Source organism: Colossoma macropomum, unplaced genomic scaffold (genome assembly GCF_904425465.1).
Source record: "Colossoma macropomum unplaced genomic scaffold, Colossoma_macropomum, whole genome shotgun sequence".
NCBI classification, from domain to species: Eukaryota; Metazoa; Chordata; class Actinopteri; order Characiformes; family Serrasalmidae; genus Colossoma; species Colossoma macropomum.
In genome coordinates this window covers 28,407,422-28,427,460 of record NW_023494804.1, presented here as the reverse complement: position 1 = coordinate 28,427,460, position 20,039 = coordinate 28,407,422, and the positions used below count along the sequence as shown (strand labels likewise).

General features: G+C 38.9%; 1 protein-coding gene across 1 annotated transcript in view; it reads right to left on the bottom strand.

Moving 5' to 3' along the window:
• gbe1a (glucan (1,4-alpha-), branching enzyme 1a) overlaps positions 1-20,039 on the bottom strand; it is a 230,990-nt gene that overhangs the window by 191,684 nt on the left and 19,267 nt on the right. Inside the window, exon 2 of the mRNA XM_036595341.1 lies at positions 5,153-5,322. Coding sequence (XP_036451234.1) covers positions 5,153-5,322 — 170 coding nt within the window. The remainder of the gene's footprint in view (positions 1-5,152; positions 5,323-20,039) is intronic.

The window sequence follows — 20,039 nt, the reverse complement described above, 5'->3', positions numbered from 1 at the left end:
CAGCGAAAGGGGAACAATGAAATATTAAATGGTAAAGACAAGAAAAACAGAAGATTCAAACGAAAGGCTAGCAGGATCCCCCAGAGCAGACTTTATGTTGCATGTTGTTTAGAAAGAGGCTCGAGGTGAGAGCAGGAGATTGGAATATCATGCTTTTTTATCCATCTCATCCTTCCTTCTCGCTCTCTCTCCCTTCTCTATCCCCTGTTCTCACTCACTTGCCTTATCTCTCCCTCTTGCTGAGGCAGGACTGCAGGGCTGCTGGAAGAAGCACAGGAAAGTTTGCGAACGTCAACCCATGTACATGCACTCATGCACTCCTACACTCAAACTCTGGTACATATGTAGGATCAAATGTTCACTAAAGCATCAGGCTCAACCACACACTGGACCAAGGTCATTCAAGATCACCACCAACTACACCAAGACCAGTGGTCCTATTGTCAGTAGATCATAAGTTTGGTGATTCCACAGCCAGCCATCGCGAGTCCTAAAGAGCATAACTGGCTTTACTCTCTCTGGGTGGGTAGGACTGACCTCCCTCTCCAACATCAATTAATGCTAGCCAGCACTGACATCTTTTAAGTGACGTAATAGAATTAGCAGGTACAGTTTTCTCCTAATGGGTTGAGTTGTCCAGTAATATTGTGTTAACTTCAGTTTGAAAAAATGTGGTGGTAATTCACATCACACTCAGAAAAAGCATGTGCTAACCTTCACCATGCCACCCCACCTCCCCTGAGTTTGGTAGTATAAAGTAACAGGGGAAGACTCAGCTTCTGGTGAAAATGACTGCAACTAAACTCTCAGAAAAAACGATAATCCATTGAAAGTATATTTTCTAAGTTGTATTGACTTCACACATCCCGTCTCGTCTCAAGACTTTTTATTATATTGTTACGTTTTAAAACATTAGATTATGAAACAATACAAATACATACTTTTCACCTGGAAAAAATTATTTAAGGTTTACAATTAGACCTCAAAACCACCATTGTACCTTTGAGGGTACATATACACTGTTTGTACCTTGATGAACGTAAAATGTACCTGCACAGAACCTTTATTTCTATCAGTGTAAATGACAGAGAAAAATAATAAAACTAAATAAATAAATTAAATAAAAAACATATGTTAATACTGCCTTATGTAATATTTTTTATAACATTACTGAGTCTGGAGAAAAAAAAAAACACAATAAAATATGGTGTGCACTGCTATGAGTCACTCTGTAAAGCCTGAAATACAAATTTAAAAGTCAGAGGCGTTGGGTCGGATTTCGTGGGAGTTTTTGGGACCACATCATATGTCTTTATGTGTTAACATCACATGCACAGACTCAAAAAGAAGGCCCAGCTCAATGTTTAGGTCTCAAATGCAAAATCAATATTATACTGATGAAGATATGATGACAGTAGTAGATCATTCACGTATATTCATGAAAGACTAGTTCACCAAGTTTTGACTGAGTTCTCTTTGAATACTCTTTCAACGCGCTTGGACCGAAACACATTGGCCTATATTTATCAAACATCTTAGATTAATAATACTGATCTGGTGTCAGTTTTTGCCTGTTACATGTTAGTAGAACTACATGGACTGAGGAGGACTGATGTAAGATCAGTGCTATTACACTGGGGTGCTTGATAAATTAGGGGGTCTGTATGCAACTACACATTTCCACCAGAGACCTTCACATCTATTTAAGATGCCTGTTCTAATGAGTGTAGCATTCTGGCATGATAATCTTTCAGAATAGTTAATTCACACAGATTTAGGTTAAATTGCAAATGGTGGCTTACAGTTTAGGCTTTTTTAGATGTTATAATACGTTTATAACTCATTTAAATTTATAATCACTGGACATGTGTATGTTGAGAATTAGCCACTGTGAGGTTTGATTTGTAATGAGATAAAATCTATATCTCTCACAAGCACTATAAAATGTAAAAGGTTCAGTGAAGAGAGTGTTGGGCTTCCACACCTTACTATATACTCTATTTTTTACCTTCTCCATAAGGCAGCACCACACAAGGCCTTGTAAATGATCAATTTGAATAGGACACACATGGGACTGTGCATCATTAAGGCTCAATATATCAAACTCGCAGCCTTCTCTCAACAGCAGACGCAGAACACATCATAAATGTTAGCAGCCTAAAAGGAGAGGCAGTTTCCTTGGTAACAATAAATGGCACGCACTTTGATTCACAGATTTCTCACTAAACAAAGGTAGCAAGAAAAAGATGGTATACGCTACTATATCCAAAAGTATCCAATCACCTATTCATCCCAACATCTCTTCCAAAATTAAGAGCATTAATAAGGAGCTGGTTCCTGCTTTCCTGCAATAAACAGCCTCTACTCTTCGGGAGGGATTTCCGCTAGATGTCAAATGTTGCTGCTCGGATTAGATTCCACTGAGGCACAAAAGCATCAGTGAGGTCAGGTTCTGACAGTGGTCGATTAGGTCTGGATCACAAACATCACTCCAGATAATCTTAAAGGTATTTGATGGTGCTTCATTACTCCACAGAACACGTTTGCACAGCTCTGTTAGTTCTGTTTTAGGGATCAGTATGCAACTGATCACCTGGGGCAGCAATTGCTGTGCCTAAAATAACCAAATCCACTGTTTAGAAAGGGTATCTACACACTTTTGGACTTGTCAGTTTGAGTTGTCTGTTTATTAGGTCCACCTGCCTCAAACCTACAATCATTGGCCATTTTATCAGAAATACCTATGAAATAAATACACATTTCAGGTTTACAATGACTGAATGTAGCCTGTTTCTGTACACTTTATCAGCCACTTTCTACCCTGTTCATCAATGGAACAGGCTACCATAGGACCATCACTGATCATATTTTATTAGGGTGGTGGGCAGAGATGGTGTGGTGTGGTGTGAGATACAGCAGGTTACAACAGTAATTAACCTCTTGGACCCCCTGAATGTCTCTAAATCAAAATTCCCTAGGTCTGAAAACCTCTTTTTTTTGGTGGAAAGAATGAATTTTGACTCATTTCTCAAACCAAAGACAAAAAAGGAAATGTGTAAGATCAGTTAGTATGTGGAATAGTGGCATTGCTAAACTAGGAAACAGCATTTCCAGAAGAAGAATTAAACCATACATTTTGCTGTTATTGAAGCTTGTATTCTTTCTGCCATGGCAAGTGATTTAGCCAGCCAATGCTGGAGCAGCCTGCTAACATGGAAATCCCCGAATACCAGGGGGTATTTCGCACACTGAGAGATGGCAATGAGCCACTGAGTTGCAGATAACAAGTAAGTCTAAAGTTTTGAGAACTTAAGTCCAGGGTCAAGACAGTCAAGTTCCAATTTAAGACCCAAGTCAGTAAAAGCAAGTGGCAAGTCGAATCCTGTGTTGAGTAAAGTGACACGACAATGAAGCTGAACATACACTAAAAACAACCAGTAGTTTGAAATGACTTTAGACAACAAATAAATGAAACCAAAATGATTGTGCTGAACAAAGTTTACAGGGATGAGATCAAAATAATGGTGAATTCTGCACTTCTAACAGCAGAAGCTGTTCAAATCTTCCAAACAAACCAAGCTCAGTTTATGTTTAACTGCCATGAGAAAAATGTTAACTTGTTCTGGTAAATTACTCCAGTAAGACTGGAGTTTAAAGGCTAAGTGAAGGCTTGTTAATTATCATCTAATTATCATCTTTAATTATCATCTAAATTGTCTCATTTCCAAAATAAACTGTGCAAAGCATTACCACAGTTATTCACAAATTTGAGTTAGAGGTCTGGTATAAGTATATTTTTGGTGCAGTTCTGGAATGCTAAGGCCTGGAAATAAGTCCACGCACATGAAAAAGAACCCACTGTGTAGAGAGTCCAGCTGCAGCCAGACTCCTCTCCTCATTTCCTCCAACTTGAGTATTTTTGGATCATAAGGCTCAAGTCCAAGTCTAAATAATTGGTGTTCAAATCGAGTCTAACTCATGATTTAGAGCACACCTCTGGTTATGGGCCACTCTGGTCACTCTGGCACAGTGGTCACATTGAAACAGTTCAGAAATGATGAAAGAAGTGTATCAGACACAGCAACATGTGATTTTTAAACATCTCAAAGTCAATGCTGGTTTGAGAACAGTCCAAAAAGCAGTCCAGGCAGCAGTGTTCTTGTGGTCAGCACCCACAAAATTCTGCCTGTTTTGGAGGTCCTTCAATTGAACTATGCATTTTTTTTCTTCCATAATGTCAATGAAACATATATATGCTTGATTGAAATATGTATAATTCACAAAACTGGAAATGAACTGGATTGTAGTCTTTATATGTGAGCAAGCAGGTCAACATTTATAAGTGTTTTTATTGCGTTTAAATGCTATTTTTTATTACAGGCAGTTGGCATACAATTTTTTGATATCAAAAAAGCAGTCCATTTTATCTCAGCCTGGCTGTCTTTGTGGAGAAATGTGAATTGATTTTACGGAATAGGGTATTCACTTTTTCCCTTTTATCCCTCATTGCTCACTAGCAGCTCAACACAGTCAAACACAGTGAGCTAACAGTGCCCTAGTTAATCTGATTACAGAGTTATGGGAGGAAATATGGTATGTGATTATATTAATCAACAAAAAAATCTGTGTTGACTTCTGTTCTGTCACTAGGGGGCCTGTAGAAAGATGTAAAAACAGATCATTTAAACCACTGCAGGAGGTGGTTGCATTTTTGTCAGATGCTATATGAGGGTAAATCCATCTCCAAGTCACACTCGACAACCAATACCCTTTAAAGTACTGTGATCATTGCTGGTCAGTTAAACTCCTGATGTGAGTTTAATTTGGTAGCCTACTTTACAGGCTTTTGGTCAAGCTAATTAGCTTAAATAAAGTTTGGCTAACTATTATTTTGCCTTATTGTTTTTGCCATCTTACTACCTTACACTGCATTTTAATGCACGTGGCTAATGACAGCAAACACTAATACATGAGGCTTATTATTATTACAACCATCTTCTTGTAAGCACTGACTGCCATGAAACGACCAGCTGTAAATGGGGTGTTACTGTGGAACGGCACCTACAGTGTGGACACATCTAATAAAGTGACCAGAAAGAGTGTAGTGCAAGCAACCTTTTGGAAAGATTTGCCTAAGAATATTGGTACTTACTAAAATCCCCAGTCAGAAAGAGAGCATGGGCACCAGGAGCCCACTCCCTAAAGAGCAGGCCACTACCAAGCTGCCTCTGCACCCCATACGACTGGTAGCTCTGTGTGAACTGATCAAAGCCTCCCTCATCCTTCTCCAACCAAGCAAGACGCTCTTCAAACAGCCTGTACCTAGACAGACAGAGAGAGAGAGACAGAGAGACAGAGAGAGAGAGAAACATGTAGTTCAGCTCTCTTGCTGCAAGTATTCCACACAGCCGTGCTGGGGGTGGAGGAGGGGGCTACAGGAACAAAAGTTACTTTCATAAAGTATTCTCTGCTTCTCCAACAGAACTCCAGACAAAACCTTTCATTTTAGAGCATGCACAGATCCCAGAACCTTCCAGCAGGAGAAGACTAAGCCTGTGTTCATGCTACTATAATAGCATGACCACGAATGTGAACTGTCAAAGCAGAAAGATCAGAGATAATCAAGAATGAAATTAATCTAAGCTTTACAAACAAACGAATGAGAAACTCAAGTTTTGTCAAAAAAGTAAATTTAAATTATATATCATTGCTATATATTTTGTCTCTGTGCAAAAAAAAGTATCACCATTTTTTTCTATTTAATTTTTTTTACATCATTTGAGTGCTGCACGTGCCTTTAACATTGTGTGAAAATGTTATCAGAAATGGACCAGTAGAGATGCTCCAGAATCCCTGATAGCAGGAGGACGGTGGTCCACTGTCGGCCCGCTAATGGAAAAGCTGGCGGCCCACTGGCTACTTAGCGTTTTCTGGGTTGTCCACCGGCATTTAAGCAGAGTATTAGACAAAAGTCCACTTATCATCGCACATTTTCCACTTACAGTCTAATTTACTGATTTTTTCTTTCTTTCCTTTCTTTAGTTATACTTGTAAATTAGATTAGTAAATAATTTTAATCTAGCACAGTGTCAGCAACAACATTTTCTATAGAATCATTTTACGTCAGGCCAAGTCATTTTTTTTTTTTCTCAGTTGTTTATAAAATTTGTCTAAGTTTATTTTCTAAAATAAAAGTCTCTGTGCGTTTAAAATTTGAGGAGATTAAAAACTAATTAGAGCTTGTATGAAGGACAATAATCTGGGCGGTCCAAGGGTGGACCAGCAGTGGCAAATAGTCAGTGGGGTGCCGACCTTTTCAAACCAGCGGGCCGATATATGCTTGCTGTCAGGAATTTTGGAAATTATTGTTTTTTTTTAGGTTCAAAGAAAAGGTTTGTACGGCAGCTGTATTCAAACAATTGGCGACGAACCGTACAAAAGTATTTATCAGTACGTTTGTTTACTGTTTCTCCGAATTGAAAATAATATTTATCACTGAATCTCATTCACGCCATGTTACCTTGGGTGAATTTATATTGGGGATTGGGTGAAAACACCCGGCCGTTCAAGCTTTTTTGAACCTTTTCGCTTTCCCTAGCTCCAGTTTTGCTCGGCGTTGCTTTCTGTTCAGTGAATTCGCGCACCCGAAGACCTGATTCGTCAAAAGAAACGTGAATTTGAGGGGGAACTGATTCGAACAGACTAGCTGATTTAGTCAGCAACATTACGAGCAGTCCAAACAAAACTGAAATATAGGGTTTGTATTTTACAACATTAATGTGTTACCTGCACTCATAACCTTTTAGCTAGCTACGTTTTTACCACAGAGGTGTTATATGTTAGCTTAGCATGTGTGCTGCATACCTGAACATCTCTAGAAGTCAAAGATAACGTTACTCTGGTTCTCTGGGCGACGCAGCATCTCGTACAGAGATAAACAGAGCGGACAGTTAAGTCTATGACCGAACCACAGCTGTTCTGAGGTCAGCTGAGAACCTCTCACTGCTCTTTGGGTAGTTTCGTCGCTTTTTTCCACATTGAATCTCATAAAACCCTTCAGAAACTTCCGAGGAGTCCGGTGTCCCAACGCTAGTCAAGAACAAGACACGCTAATTACTGAAGTAATTGCGGATAGCAGCGGTTGCTAAGCAGTGATTGGAGGGTTTGGAAAATAAGGCGGAGATTGGCAGATTTGATTGGCCATAATCAGCGCTCACAGATAACAAATCAAATTTCACTATCTTAGAAAAATGATGCATAATAAATATTCTGTCCCCACTTGGGCAAGTCTGTGACACCGTGTCCACCCAGAGTGGACTACTGTATTACGATAACGGTACTATTTCTGTATTTAATCTCATGAACGGAGAAAAGTGAAAATAAATAAATAAATAAAATTCTGAATCCACCAAGGTCTGTATTTCGGTGTCCTCATGGTTACAGCCATGAGCAAGGCTGTAGTTACTCTAAAGTATTTGCCAACATTTTCTGAATCAAACTTTATATACACTTCAGATGTACCAATTTCACTGCAACAGCGTAAAGGTTGCAAGTCTCTAGGATGTACCTTTCACCATGGGTGTAATTTATTTACATTTACATGTTCACACCGCCCCTACCACTTTCCTGATTACAGAAAATTATCCCCACTACTTCTTCAGTAGCCTAATAATTGCATATGCATTTAAATCAAATATACTGTAATTTCCATCAGCTCTATAAATAGTTAACACCCTCATTTTCCCTCTGGGTGAGAAATAGAGTTTCCTACAGTGTTTAGTCAGAGGAGAGAGCTCACTGGAGCACATTAAAGCCTGTCTGTCACAGCTGCTTTGTCTAGTTTGCTATTTTGTTTTCTCCAGTTTCAAATCCCATCTGTGTGGCTACACCGCTAAAAAGAAAGGCAATGTACAGGTAAATGTCTCGTTCATCAAGGTACAAACAATGTAAATGTGCCCTCAAAGGTAAAACAGTGGTTTTAAGGTCCAAATGTGAACCTTAAATAAGTTTTTCCAGGTGAAAAGTATGTATTTGTACCTTTTCATAATCGAATGTTTTAAAACAGAACAATAAAATAAAAAGGCCGGAGACAAGACGGGGTGTGTGGAGTCAATACTGCTTAGAAAATATAATTTCAATGGATTATGGTACAATTATTGACTGACTAAAGGTACTGAGATGTACCTTTGAGGGTACCACCCCAGTGACAAGAGGGGCACTGCCGTAGTGACAACTTTATATCTTTTTTCTGAGAGTGCACAGCCTAGGGTTACTTAAGTTAACATTACAATTAATCATTACTACCGGTGACTGATTGAACCTCAATATTTCCTCAATTCTGCTGTCTGGATTAGCAACATGTATGCCAGGAGCAAAAAGGGAGACATCAGGTTGTACTTCTTGGCCAATATAAGTAGCTATGTACGTAGTAAAAGGCTGAGCTAGTTCACTTATTACATCAGCAAAAAACTTTGGCCAGTAAGCACCTGCTTGGTGAGTTAACTTCTTTTCTAGTGTTGTGTAGCAAATTGTAACATGATGTAACTTTTTTGCCATTGTAAAGCACTGCCTTTGAAAGTGCCACACCTGTGAACCAAATGATCAAACATGGCCATCAGGTCTATATTAAAAAGGCCATATTAAATCTCAGCATATCCGTAGACCAGCCGTGTTTTCATTTCATTTTTACTTAACATTTTGCTATGACCCTAACAGGACACTGTTTATTTAAAATATGCCAAAACTGTGACAGTAAAATAGGCATTGAATACTTTTCTTGAACTAGACACGAAGCATCTTTTTATTCATCAATCTGGCCCATAGATTGATGTTGGAGGTCAGAACACAAACTATGTTGCAGTGCTTGCTGGAGACCGTAGTAAGTCTCAGGGTGAAATGGACTAATAAGAATAGAAAATTAAAATAGTTTTGCGGGTTGAAAAGGACTGTGACACAGGACACATAGGCTCTATAGAAAAAAGATATAAATATAAAAAATACATTCAGAAAGAACATAATGCGGATTCATTTTGCCTTAGTATTCCTTCTGTGGCTAGGCTAGAACAAAAGTCTTCATCTACTATCCCTTTGTCCAGCTTCTATCATTGTCATACCATAGACAAGAGCATGGTTGATGACCATCTGGTCATAATGTGTTGTCTTTTCCAAGATCATTTTTTTTTCTTTTCTTTGCCACTTCCACTAGTCTCTCTTTATGTTTTCAAACATAACATAAGTTTGTTAGTGCTTCAACCATGACAGCCGTGTGCCATCAATCCCTCATTATAGTGACTGGAGTTTTGTCTTCTGAATATCAGAGATTTTTGTATGACAGCATGAGGTTAATTGTGCTTTGTAACTTTTGTTTACTGTTATGCAAAAACTGTTTAAGGAGTTCTGAAGTTTGTGTGTACTAAGTGATTAGTGTCTAAACTTTTAGGAAAAGACTTTTCGTTTTGCTAACTGAAGAAAAAGTTGGGGAAACTGAGTTTAGAGTGTCAATTTTTGTGTGTTAGTGATAGATGTGGATTGATCAATCAAGCAAATAGGTCATGTAATGTGAGCATAAGCATGATTTCCTTAGCATTCAAACCGAGTACTAGAGGCTGCGTGATTTATACAGCTACTATTAACTCACAGCCTGACACCTTTCAGCTCTCATTTTAAGGAAACTGAACGGCTTCCGAGCACATTTGGCAGCAACCCGTCACGGATATGCTAAAAAGAGCCAGGCAGTTTTGTCCTGATGACTGCAAATAGAGTGATGAGGTGGATCTTTGCATGCTGTGTGTTTTCAGGGTGGCCAGAAAGGGACACATAATTTCAATGTCAGCCTTCATCAAACTAGTGTAACTGATTAAGCGTGTCGTTCACTTAACCTTCTTTGATAAAATTCTGTTCTCCTACTTGCAACAAGCGTCATATTTTGTATTCAGGATGGGGAAAAAGGGCAAAAAACATTCCTAATGAAATTCACTTGTGGCGTGACATTTGCGAAGTATCTTTGCTGTGAAACACTGTCTCTTCATCTTGTTGCTCGTTCAGCTGAAAAATGAGCAGCACCCCGTCTCCTCCTGCGCGCGGCTAATTGAAGTGTCTGTCTGTAATGGACTAATATCAGAACTCATTCTGTCACACGCTCCCTCCGCACTAACACTAGAGACTTCACGCTCTGATTGTAGTATTAGCACACCACGCCCACCCACGCTCACGCAGAGAGAGAGAGAGAGAGAGAGAGAGACAGACATATATGCATGTATGTATGTATGTATGTATATTATATGGACTGAGAGAAAGAAATACAAAATGAAAGAGTGAAAAAATGAAAGAGTAAGAGAGCAAAGAAAGACAGAACTGTACAAAGACAAAAAGAGAGTGAATTTAAAAAAAGAAAGAAAGAAGGAGAGTAAGAAAAAGAGCAGAAAGCAGAGAAAAAGACAAGAAAAGGAGACAGAGAGAGAAAGAGGAGGGCAGAAAGAGTTAGAGGGAGGACACAAAAAGAGATAACGAGAGAGAGATAGAAAAAAGAGAGAGACAGAGAGAGAGAGAGAGAGAGAGAGCGCGAGATAAAGAAGGACAGAAAGTGAGATCAAAAAACAAGTAAAGAGAATGAAAGACTGAAAGAACTAAAGTGTAAGAGTGCAAGAGAAAGAGTAAGAGAGGGAAAAGAAGCCAGAGAAAGAAGTGAAAGAAAAAAGACAAAAAGAGAAAGACAGAAGTTTACGAAGGAGATAAAAGAAGACAGAATGAGTGTTTAAAAGATTGCGTGTGTATGTGTGTGGAAGGGAGAGAGAGAGAGAGAGACAGAGAGAGACAGAGAGAGAGAATTAGTGAAAGAAAAAAGACAGTAACAAAAAAGAGCAGAAAAAGACAAAGAGAAAGAAGACAGAAAAATAATGAGAAAGAATAAAAGACACTGACAGAGAGAGAGAGACTGAAAAGACAGAAAAAAATATACATATATATATATATATATATTTAAGGTATATATAGACAGATAAAACAAAGACAAAGAGACAGAAAGAGAAAGAATAAGAGATAGAAAGAGAGCATGGGAGATATTGGGAAAGGCAGAGAGACAGCAAGGGAAGGAGTAAGAGCATAGGAGAGAGACAAACAGCAAGAGAAAGAGTAAGAAAGAGAGAGATGAAGTAAGAGAGAGCGAAAATATGAGAGAGAAAGTAAGAATAAGAGAGAGAAGAGTGAGAGATAGAAAGCAAGAGTAAGAGAGAGAAAGAGAGAGAGACTGAAAAGAAGACAAGACGAAAAACAGAGAGAGACAGCATGAGAGATATAGAGAAAGACAGAAAGAGTGAGGGAGAGAGGTAGACAGCAAGGGAAAGATTATTAGCAACAGAAAGAGAGAGAGTAGTGAGAGAAAGAGTAAGAGAGAAAGAGAAAAACAGAGTGAGAGACATATAAAAGATAAAGACGGAGCACAGCAAGATAAAGACACAGCAAGAGAGAGGTCAGAGAGAGAAAGTAAGAGTGAGAGAAAGAACAAGATGAGGAGAGATGAAGTACGAGAGAGCAAAAATGCGAGAGAGAAAACGAAAGAGAGAGAGAGAGAGAGAGAGAGAGAGAGAGACAGAAGGAATAAAATGTGTATATTTAACATTTCATTATCAGGTTAGCTGGTTAGCTGACAAAATTCTACATGAATACTTTTTAAACACACCTCAAAGTCATGCCGATCATAAACGTCTACGTTCCTACAAATCTCACTTCAACCATTTGAAGCGAACTTCAAGGTGGGACGCTTCTTTAATCCACTTGGTTCAGTATAGAACAAGCGAGTGCTCACCTGTGAGACACTGTAGCTCTATAAGCACTGAGATCAGAGAACGTGGGACAGCATTCAGCCTGGCAGTGCATTTGCATTCTCTCTCCCTCTCTCTCGTTCACCCACACACTCCCCTACTCTCTCTGTACCCATCCCCTTCTTTCTCTCTCTCCTTTGTCTTAGCGAAACGGCAAATTGACACAGTCTTTCACGCAGATTCAGATGTTGTCTTCACAAAGCGTAGAGTCTGCCATCGCTGCCAAACTCATTCATCTAATTCACATGGAGCAGATAATTGGGCTGAAAGACTGGCGTATGAAATGAGCACACAGGACTGCCATTGTTTGAATGTATATAGAAACATACAGCACACCCACTTGCTGTGCATGGCACCGAATATAAATACTGAGCGCTCTCTATGGCAGTGATAAGAGTAATTACAGAAGGGAGCAGCTCATCGGGGCTCGGCTTAGTGCTTAAAGAGCTCATTAAAGCCTGAACAACAGAGCGAGATGGGCGCCGTCAAGTGCCCTCTCAAAAACGCTGTTCTTAATCAAAAGATGTGCCAATGACATGTGGAGAGAGAGGGGGGGGGGTGAGAGAGAGGGCAACACAACACGCACATAACAAGTATCCCAACACAGACACCTCATCCAATTCAACCATGTAACAATTTGCACATCCACACATGTCTTTTCATATTAACGCTAAAGCAAGAAAAAATAAAAACAGTTAGAACGCATCAGCCTGTCAGAGAATAACAAGCTCAACGATGCTCAGTAAAAAGAGAAGAAAACATTCAATCAAAACAAGAGGTTGTTCCAGAGCAACAAACGCTTTCTGAAAAACCTCACGAGATCCAGAGTTTCTTCCTCAAAGCACTGAGTCAGCAGAGCAGGGCTTGAGGAGAGATAAGGCGACCCCCGTGGCGTCCTGGGGACGGCTTAATCAAGCTCAGAGCAGACTGCGGCTCGGTCCGACAGTCCACTTTTCCCGCTTTTAGTGGAGTAACAGAGGCTTGTCAGCGCAGCCCCATGCTGTGGACTGCACAGGGGAGAGAGTGAAGCTCAGGCAAACAGCACAGCCGGCCAGCTCCAACACATATTAACAACCTGCACAGATATACTGTATATGCACAGTACTGAGCAAAAGTCAGAGACTGCTCTTCATTTTTTTAATTTCCAGTCAAAACAGCCATTAATTAAGTTATTCAAAATAAGCAGAAAACAGAAAATTACACAGAAGAACTAACTTGCACTCTTTTCAGCAGACTTGCTTTCAGTTTTGCAAAGAAATCTGCAGGGATGTTTTTCTACACCTCCAAAGTTCAGTCTTAGAAGTTGGTTGAAGCTTCTGCTTCTCAAGATCCAAGTAATCCCAAATGCATTCAGTGATGCTGAGATCTGGACTCTGAGGTGGTCAGTCCATTGTTCATAGAACACCAGCAGCTTCTTTGTTTAATTTATGGATTTTCTTATTTTTTCTCTATTCCTTTTTCTCAGTAAGAGCCTCTTGAAAGCTACACATCCTTTCAGACTCACAGTGTTGAGCTGTCTTCTCACAGTGGACACATGGACAGAACACCTGTGGATGTTTTCATATGTGAAGCAAAAGTGGAGCTTGATATTCTCCTCTCTCTCAGTGAAGAAAGCTTTAGGTACGGTGTATATAATGGTGGGTTTTGGTGGTCTGCAAGGTCTTGCATGGCTGGAGGCATCTTATTTATATCTTATCTATAACATTTACTGATTTGAAACTGGAGTTTTGAACTCCAGTTTTGGAAACTCCTGATTTGTCACTTGACTTTCCTCTTCCTCACGCAAATAGTTTTCACATTTCATCTCCTCAAAAATATCCTCTGAAAAATTAATAACATAATGGCTAATTTGACTGGAAATTAGAAATATGAAGGTCTTTTGTACAGTACTGCATACTTTTGCCCTGGTGTAATGTTGCTGGGCAAACTAAGAAAGTAGGTGAGTATTTCTAAAGTTTCCAAAAAACATTTATAGAATAATTTTTATGTGAATTTGCCAACAACCAACACAACACACCGTGTTTAAGCAGCTGATTTAAAATATTACATTGGTTTGCCATAATGTACTTTTTAACATATATATTACATTGTTATCTTTTTATTAGGGGTGTAACAATGCAAGTTAATCAAAAACATGATTATAAGCATCAGTTTTCTTCCTTCAAATTTTGTCCAGAATATCATGAGAATACAAAATCATGAACCTGATATTGTGAATCGAATTGAATCCTGAGCTGCGTGTATCTATTATATTAATGTATTAAAGTGGGTTAGGAAAGTGTTTATTGATAACAGCTCCATTACATTGATTGGTTTTTCATTATTTACACACTCCAAATTTAACAGCTCATTCAGTTCATCATATCTTCAGAGAATCAGGTGGATTTGATTAGAGCTGCAACAAAACTCTGCAGGAGAATCACCAGGAGCGAAATAAATTAAGAATCAGTTAGTTATACACTACTGCTGCAGATATTTAGTCTCAATCATTAGTCTAATCATAATCATTTCTGTAATCTCTGAATTTTTTTCATTTTTTTATTCATTTATACATTTACAGATAATAACACCTGCTTTTTTATATTATAAGGCATTTAGAAAGAAAAGACTAGAATTTGAAAAAACCCTTCTTCCGATCTGAGTCCATCTATCATCTTACCATGTGTACTTTCCTATAACTTCATGTGCTGTTGAGACAAATTGGTTACTTATTCAGCTAGCTAGCTAAAAGTGCCCTCCATTGAAAGGTTCCTTGGGGAACCTTTTTTACAAGCATGTATCCCATCAAAGCATATACACCTTTCTTTTTTACAGTGCAGAGAGGGAGCACTAGCATGGTGGCCTCATGTCAGTAAGTGAGACCCATTCAGAAATATTATTTTCTTTATCACTTTTTACCATAATCACCAAGTCATATAACCTAAAATGATACCTTTCTAAAGAATCTTAAACACCTCCGTATGCTATTCAACAGCTACAAACAGGTAACACAAACCAAGGCGGAATGATCCTACTTAGAATTTATATTCTGCAATCTTAACACTCTTCCACAATTCCACTTTCACTGTACCAGCCTGTGGCTCACGCCTCGGTACAGTGCAGCTCTGCCTGGGCTCAGGAGGTTTGGCTTAAGGGGCTTGCTGGCAGAGACGTTCCACTTGACCGCTCAATTTTTGCCATCCGAGGAGATTCCGCTGGAGCCCATGCGCACTCGGCTGGGCAGGCACCAGTGGGCGGGCAGGCGTGCAGGGGATCGTTAAGAGAGCCCTGTGCTCATGCGCTCGCAGCTTTAGGCTGCGCTGACTCATCATGACTCAGCACTTTAATCACACAGAATACACACAAACACACACTCGGGAAAACTCTCCTCGCCGCCTCTGGCAGACCCGCGCCGCTATTAACCAAACCCCAAAGCAGTCTTCACTGCTTAAAAAAAAAGACCCTCCTCCCTCCCCCTCACACTGTGAACTGTTTGATACTTGACTGACTTTAGCTGTGGAGCTGGAAGAGAAGAGAAGAGAAGAGAAGAGAAGAGAAGAGAAGAGAAGAGAAGAGAAGAGAAGAAGAGAAGAGAAGAGAAGAAATGACAAAAAAGAACAGAAGATGATAGAAAAGAAGAAAGAGAAGTGAAGAGAAGTTGGAAACAGAACAAGGACAAGACATGATAAAAAAAGATGAGAAGGTGATAGAAAAGAGGGGAAAGAAGATGACAGAAAAAAAGCAAAGAGATGACAACAAATAAGAAGAATAGAAAAAAGTACAGATGAGGAAAAGACAAGAAAAGGTAGAGGAAAGGAGAAGAGAAGGAAGGGAACAGAGTAGAAGAAAAAAAGGAAAGAGAAGAAAGCAGAAAAAAGAGAAGAAAAGAAAAGAGAGCAAAACAGAAGAGAAGAGAAGAGAAGAGAAGAGAGCAAAGCGGAAAGGAAGAGAACAAAATGGAAGAAAAGAGAAGAGAAGAGAAGAGAAGAGATGAGAAGAGAAGAGAAGAGAAGAAAGCAGAAGATAAGAGAAGAGAACAAAGCGGAAGATAAGAGAGGAGAAGACAGTGGAAGAGAAGAAAAGAGAAGAATGCGGAAGAGAAGAGAGGAGAAAAGAAAAGAGTAGAGTAGAAGAGAAGAGAAGATAAGAAAAGAGAAGAGAAGAGAAGAGAAGAGAAAATAGGAGAAGAGAAGAGAGCAGAAGAGAGTGGAAAAGGAAAAAGTGGAAGAGAAGAGAAGAGAAGAGAAGAGAAGAGAAGAGAAGAGAAGAGAAGAGAAGAGAAGAAAGCGGAAGATAAGAGAAGAGAACAAAGCGGAAGATAAGAGAGGAGAAGAGAAGAGAGTAGAAGATAAGAGATAAGAAAAGAAGAGAACAAAGTGGAAGAGAAGAGAAGAGAAGAGAGAAGAAGAGAAGAAAAAATAGCAGAAGAGAAAAGAATGGAATGGAAGAGAGTGGAAGAGGAAAAAGTGGAAGAGAAGAGAAGAGAAGAGAAGAGAAGAGAAGAGAAGAGGCAGCAGGTGAATTGATGGCTCAGCTGTGTAAGGCCAGCTGAGGTCACTTTTCATTTCTCTATTGTACACCATTCGAATGTTGTCCACATTCATTTACATTCCTACTGAGTGTGAGGGTCAGCACTGCCACGCCGGGACAGAGGGATTTCTTAAGTGAGAAACTGTTATTCTGTGTATATAACTCTGTGTGCGCAGAAGAAAGGACGAATAGAAAAACGGCCACTCTCGGTCAGGACAGAACCTGTTCTCTGAGGATTTTATGAGGGAGACAGACTTTGCCCTGACCTAGTCTCTCCGGAATCACTCCAAACACAGCGCCTCTGTCATTTATGAGCTTTTTTGCCAGAGGCGGGTAGTAGTTACATGTACCTAAGTAAAAGTTTGATGGATTTGAACTTTTCGGAGTATTTTCAAATGATAATACTTTAACTTCTGCTCATGTATATCTGTGAGAAAAGTTTTACTTAGTTTTACTTTAGCCATTGACATTCAGTTTCTAAATCCAATTTTTGGGTTTTAATTTATTTGATTTGTTCAGCACCTGGACCGCTTTGCTGTTGCCAATGTGCCTCATTTTTGAGACTTTATTTTCTTCCAAAGGATCCCAAAAAAGAAGAATGGCAACTAACAAACTTCCTGTGCAGATAGAGATGCTGGATGTTCTAAAAAGTTTCACTGCAGTTCATGCAGTTTTTAGTATTAAAGTTTATTTACGGGATTCAGAAAAAGAAGACTAGTGCCTAACAATATCGCAGAAATATCGTTTTTTAAACAGGTTATTCTACTGTATAATTTTAACGGAAGTTTTCTGTTTCTGTATTTGATCATCATTTTTTCTGTCTTTCAAAACATTCATTCTTGTCAAAGGAGCATAATGTATTATAAAACATGGTACACTCTTAAAAACAATGGTTCTCCAAAAAGGGTTCTCCTGTTGTTCTGATGCCAAGCTCATAATAATAGAAAAACCCTTCTGGTGCTGTGTAGAACCCTTTTCAAAAAGGTTCTTTATAGAACCATCTACAACACATTCTCCATCAGTCTGAAGAACCATTATACCATACAAAGAACTCTTTAATCATGATTACATAAAGAACCATTTTCTTTACTAAAGAGCCCTTGGAGAACCATCATTTTTAAGTGTGTAGATATGAAATGAGAGAATAAAGAAACATTTAAGTGTAATGAAACTATTCTATCTTTCATTTGTAATGATGGAGATTCTACCTCATGCAGTCTGTTTTGATTGTACTACTGAGGGCAGGGTTACCCAGAATTCTTTGAGGTTTTAGTGTCTCTTAATTAATTAGCTCTTTTCTTCGTATTTTTATTCCGTCAGTTCTCTTGATAGATTGTGTTTTTGTGTTTTTGTCTTTTGAATTGAAGAAAATATAATGATTTTTACTGATGAAACTGTATGAAGTGAACAAATTGTCCTGTATATACACACAATATGTACTGTAATTTAACAGAATTTTCTGTTTGATGGAATTGCCTGTTCATTTTATGCAAAATGCACTGGTAAAAATGTTTTTCTTTTTTTTTTTTAACTGATTTTATTTTTCCCGTCAAACTTTAGTTCCAAAACTGATAGGTGTTGGATGTTCTAAGATCCAATATCCAATGTTCTGTAGGGAACTCTTGTTGTATTGATGTACTGTTTAATTGATCTGAAACCTTTTAAATCCTACCTTGTACCTTGCTAGGCTAATTTTACATCAACTCGAGTCATTGTCTTAGTGAAGTAACAATACTATTTGTTTAAATCTTTTTTTGTAGGCAGTCAGAAAATCACTTAACAATTTTCAACTGCTGTGCTGATAGATGCTGAAAAGATTCAACAACGTTCGATTTCACAGCTGATAGATGCTGGAAGTTCTAAGAAGTTACTCTGAGGTTCTATAGGCAACTCAATACTTGATTTTTAATAACCTGATACTTTTTAACCTTATTGGTTCTTGCGAGGCTAGTTTTACTTCTATTTGAGTCATTATTTCAATTAAGTGATTACATTTTTTACCATTTTATTTCAGACCAAAATGATCCAAAAAGAGAAGACCTAAAAAAACCTTCAGTTCCAATGCAGATAGATGCTGGATGTACTAAGTTGCTCTAAGGTTCTATAGGGAACTGAATACCTGAGGAGCTTTATTAACTTGATACTTTTTAATTCTGCCTTACACTCTTAAAATTATGGTTCTTCAAGGGTTCTTTAGTAAAGACAAAGAACACTCAGAGAACCACTTGCATGATTACAGGGTTCTTTGCATTGTGAAATGGTTCTTTAGACAGAGAATGTGCTGTAGATTTTTATACATAGAACCTTTTCGAAAAGAACTCTACTTAGCACCAAAAGGGTTCTACGATTGTTATGATGTCAAGCTTGAACCAATAGAAGAACCATTGTTGGTGCTATAAAGAAACCTTTTCAATAAGAACCCTTGAAGAACCATCTTTTTTAAGAGTGTATATGAGTCATTATATGGTTGATTTTAGGTTTAGCCTACACAACCTGCCCCTCTGCTCTTTGTACAAAGCAAGGACATGAACCCACCTGTCTGGGCGTTCACCTTAGCTACAGATGAACTGATTAGCCTCAGTCTCTGGGAGGCCAAATGTGAGATCTGAACCTGGGCCCAGACAGAAGGGACACGACTGCCCTAGCAAACACACCCCTCATGGCCCCTTACTGACATGCTTGGCATCGTCTGGTAATATCCTGTTTCCACCCCACACCACACAAAACACAATATCTGCTCTGATCCCACTTCCAGGCAGAAATAAACACAAAATAAGGACTTTATTTCGGAGGATTTCGGAGGTCCAGAAGTAAAAAAGTATTCCTTTATGAAATGAAGAAAGGAAAAAATAAACAGCTTGCACAACTTCCTATGACTCTGTTTGCAGTGCACAAGGCCAGCATGGGTTTACCCCAGCAGCAGACTGCAGCCTTGGAACGAGTATGGTGACAGAACGGCCCCGGTGTGAGCTACATGACAGGGAAATAAGCTGAACATGTACCTCCATTACAAAACTGGCACCAACACAAGCTTTTAAAACCACCTGCTTTCCTCAGAGGCCTGAACCCAACACACACCCGTAACAGGTCCTAATAATATAAACGCCACAAATTCTACACAACACACCCATCTAATCTCCCGTGCCATGTCTTTCACTGTGCTATCCGATTAGATCGCAAAGCCTGATGCTGAACGGTGCTTGTTTTATCGGGAGGTGATTTAAATTCGGCAATATTGAAACCAGCACTGCAGGGTGCATCTGTCTACCATCTCTGACATCACCTACTGACATCAAATATCAGCAACAGGGTTCTGTTGTGATTTACTGAAAGGGAATTTTCTCCTTACAGATGTGTGAACATGAATGAATATGAACAGATAGCGATGAATAACATCTAAGCCAGGTCTATTTCATTTACCCATAGAAGCAAATGATTTAATAGCTTGGTGTAATTTGATGCCAATTATTTCTTAGTTTTGAAGCCTTATTAACACGTTAAGTTTGACACTACTACTAATTACTTATGTAATTACTTACTATAATTATATAACTGGAGAAAAGCAACAGTAACAACTCTCTACTATCTAATATCATTTGCTATCTTTTACCCTGAGAAACATCTAAGCTAGGCCATTTGCATTAACCCTCTACTACACGCATTATGAGGGCAATCTAAAAACTCCACATTCTTGCATGAAATAGTCCTTGA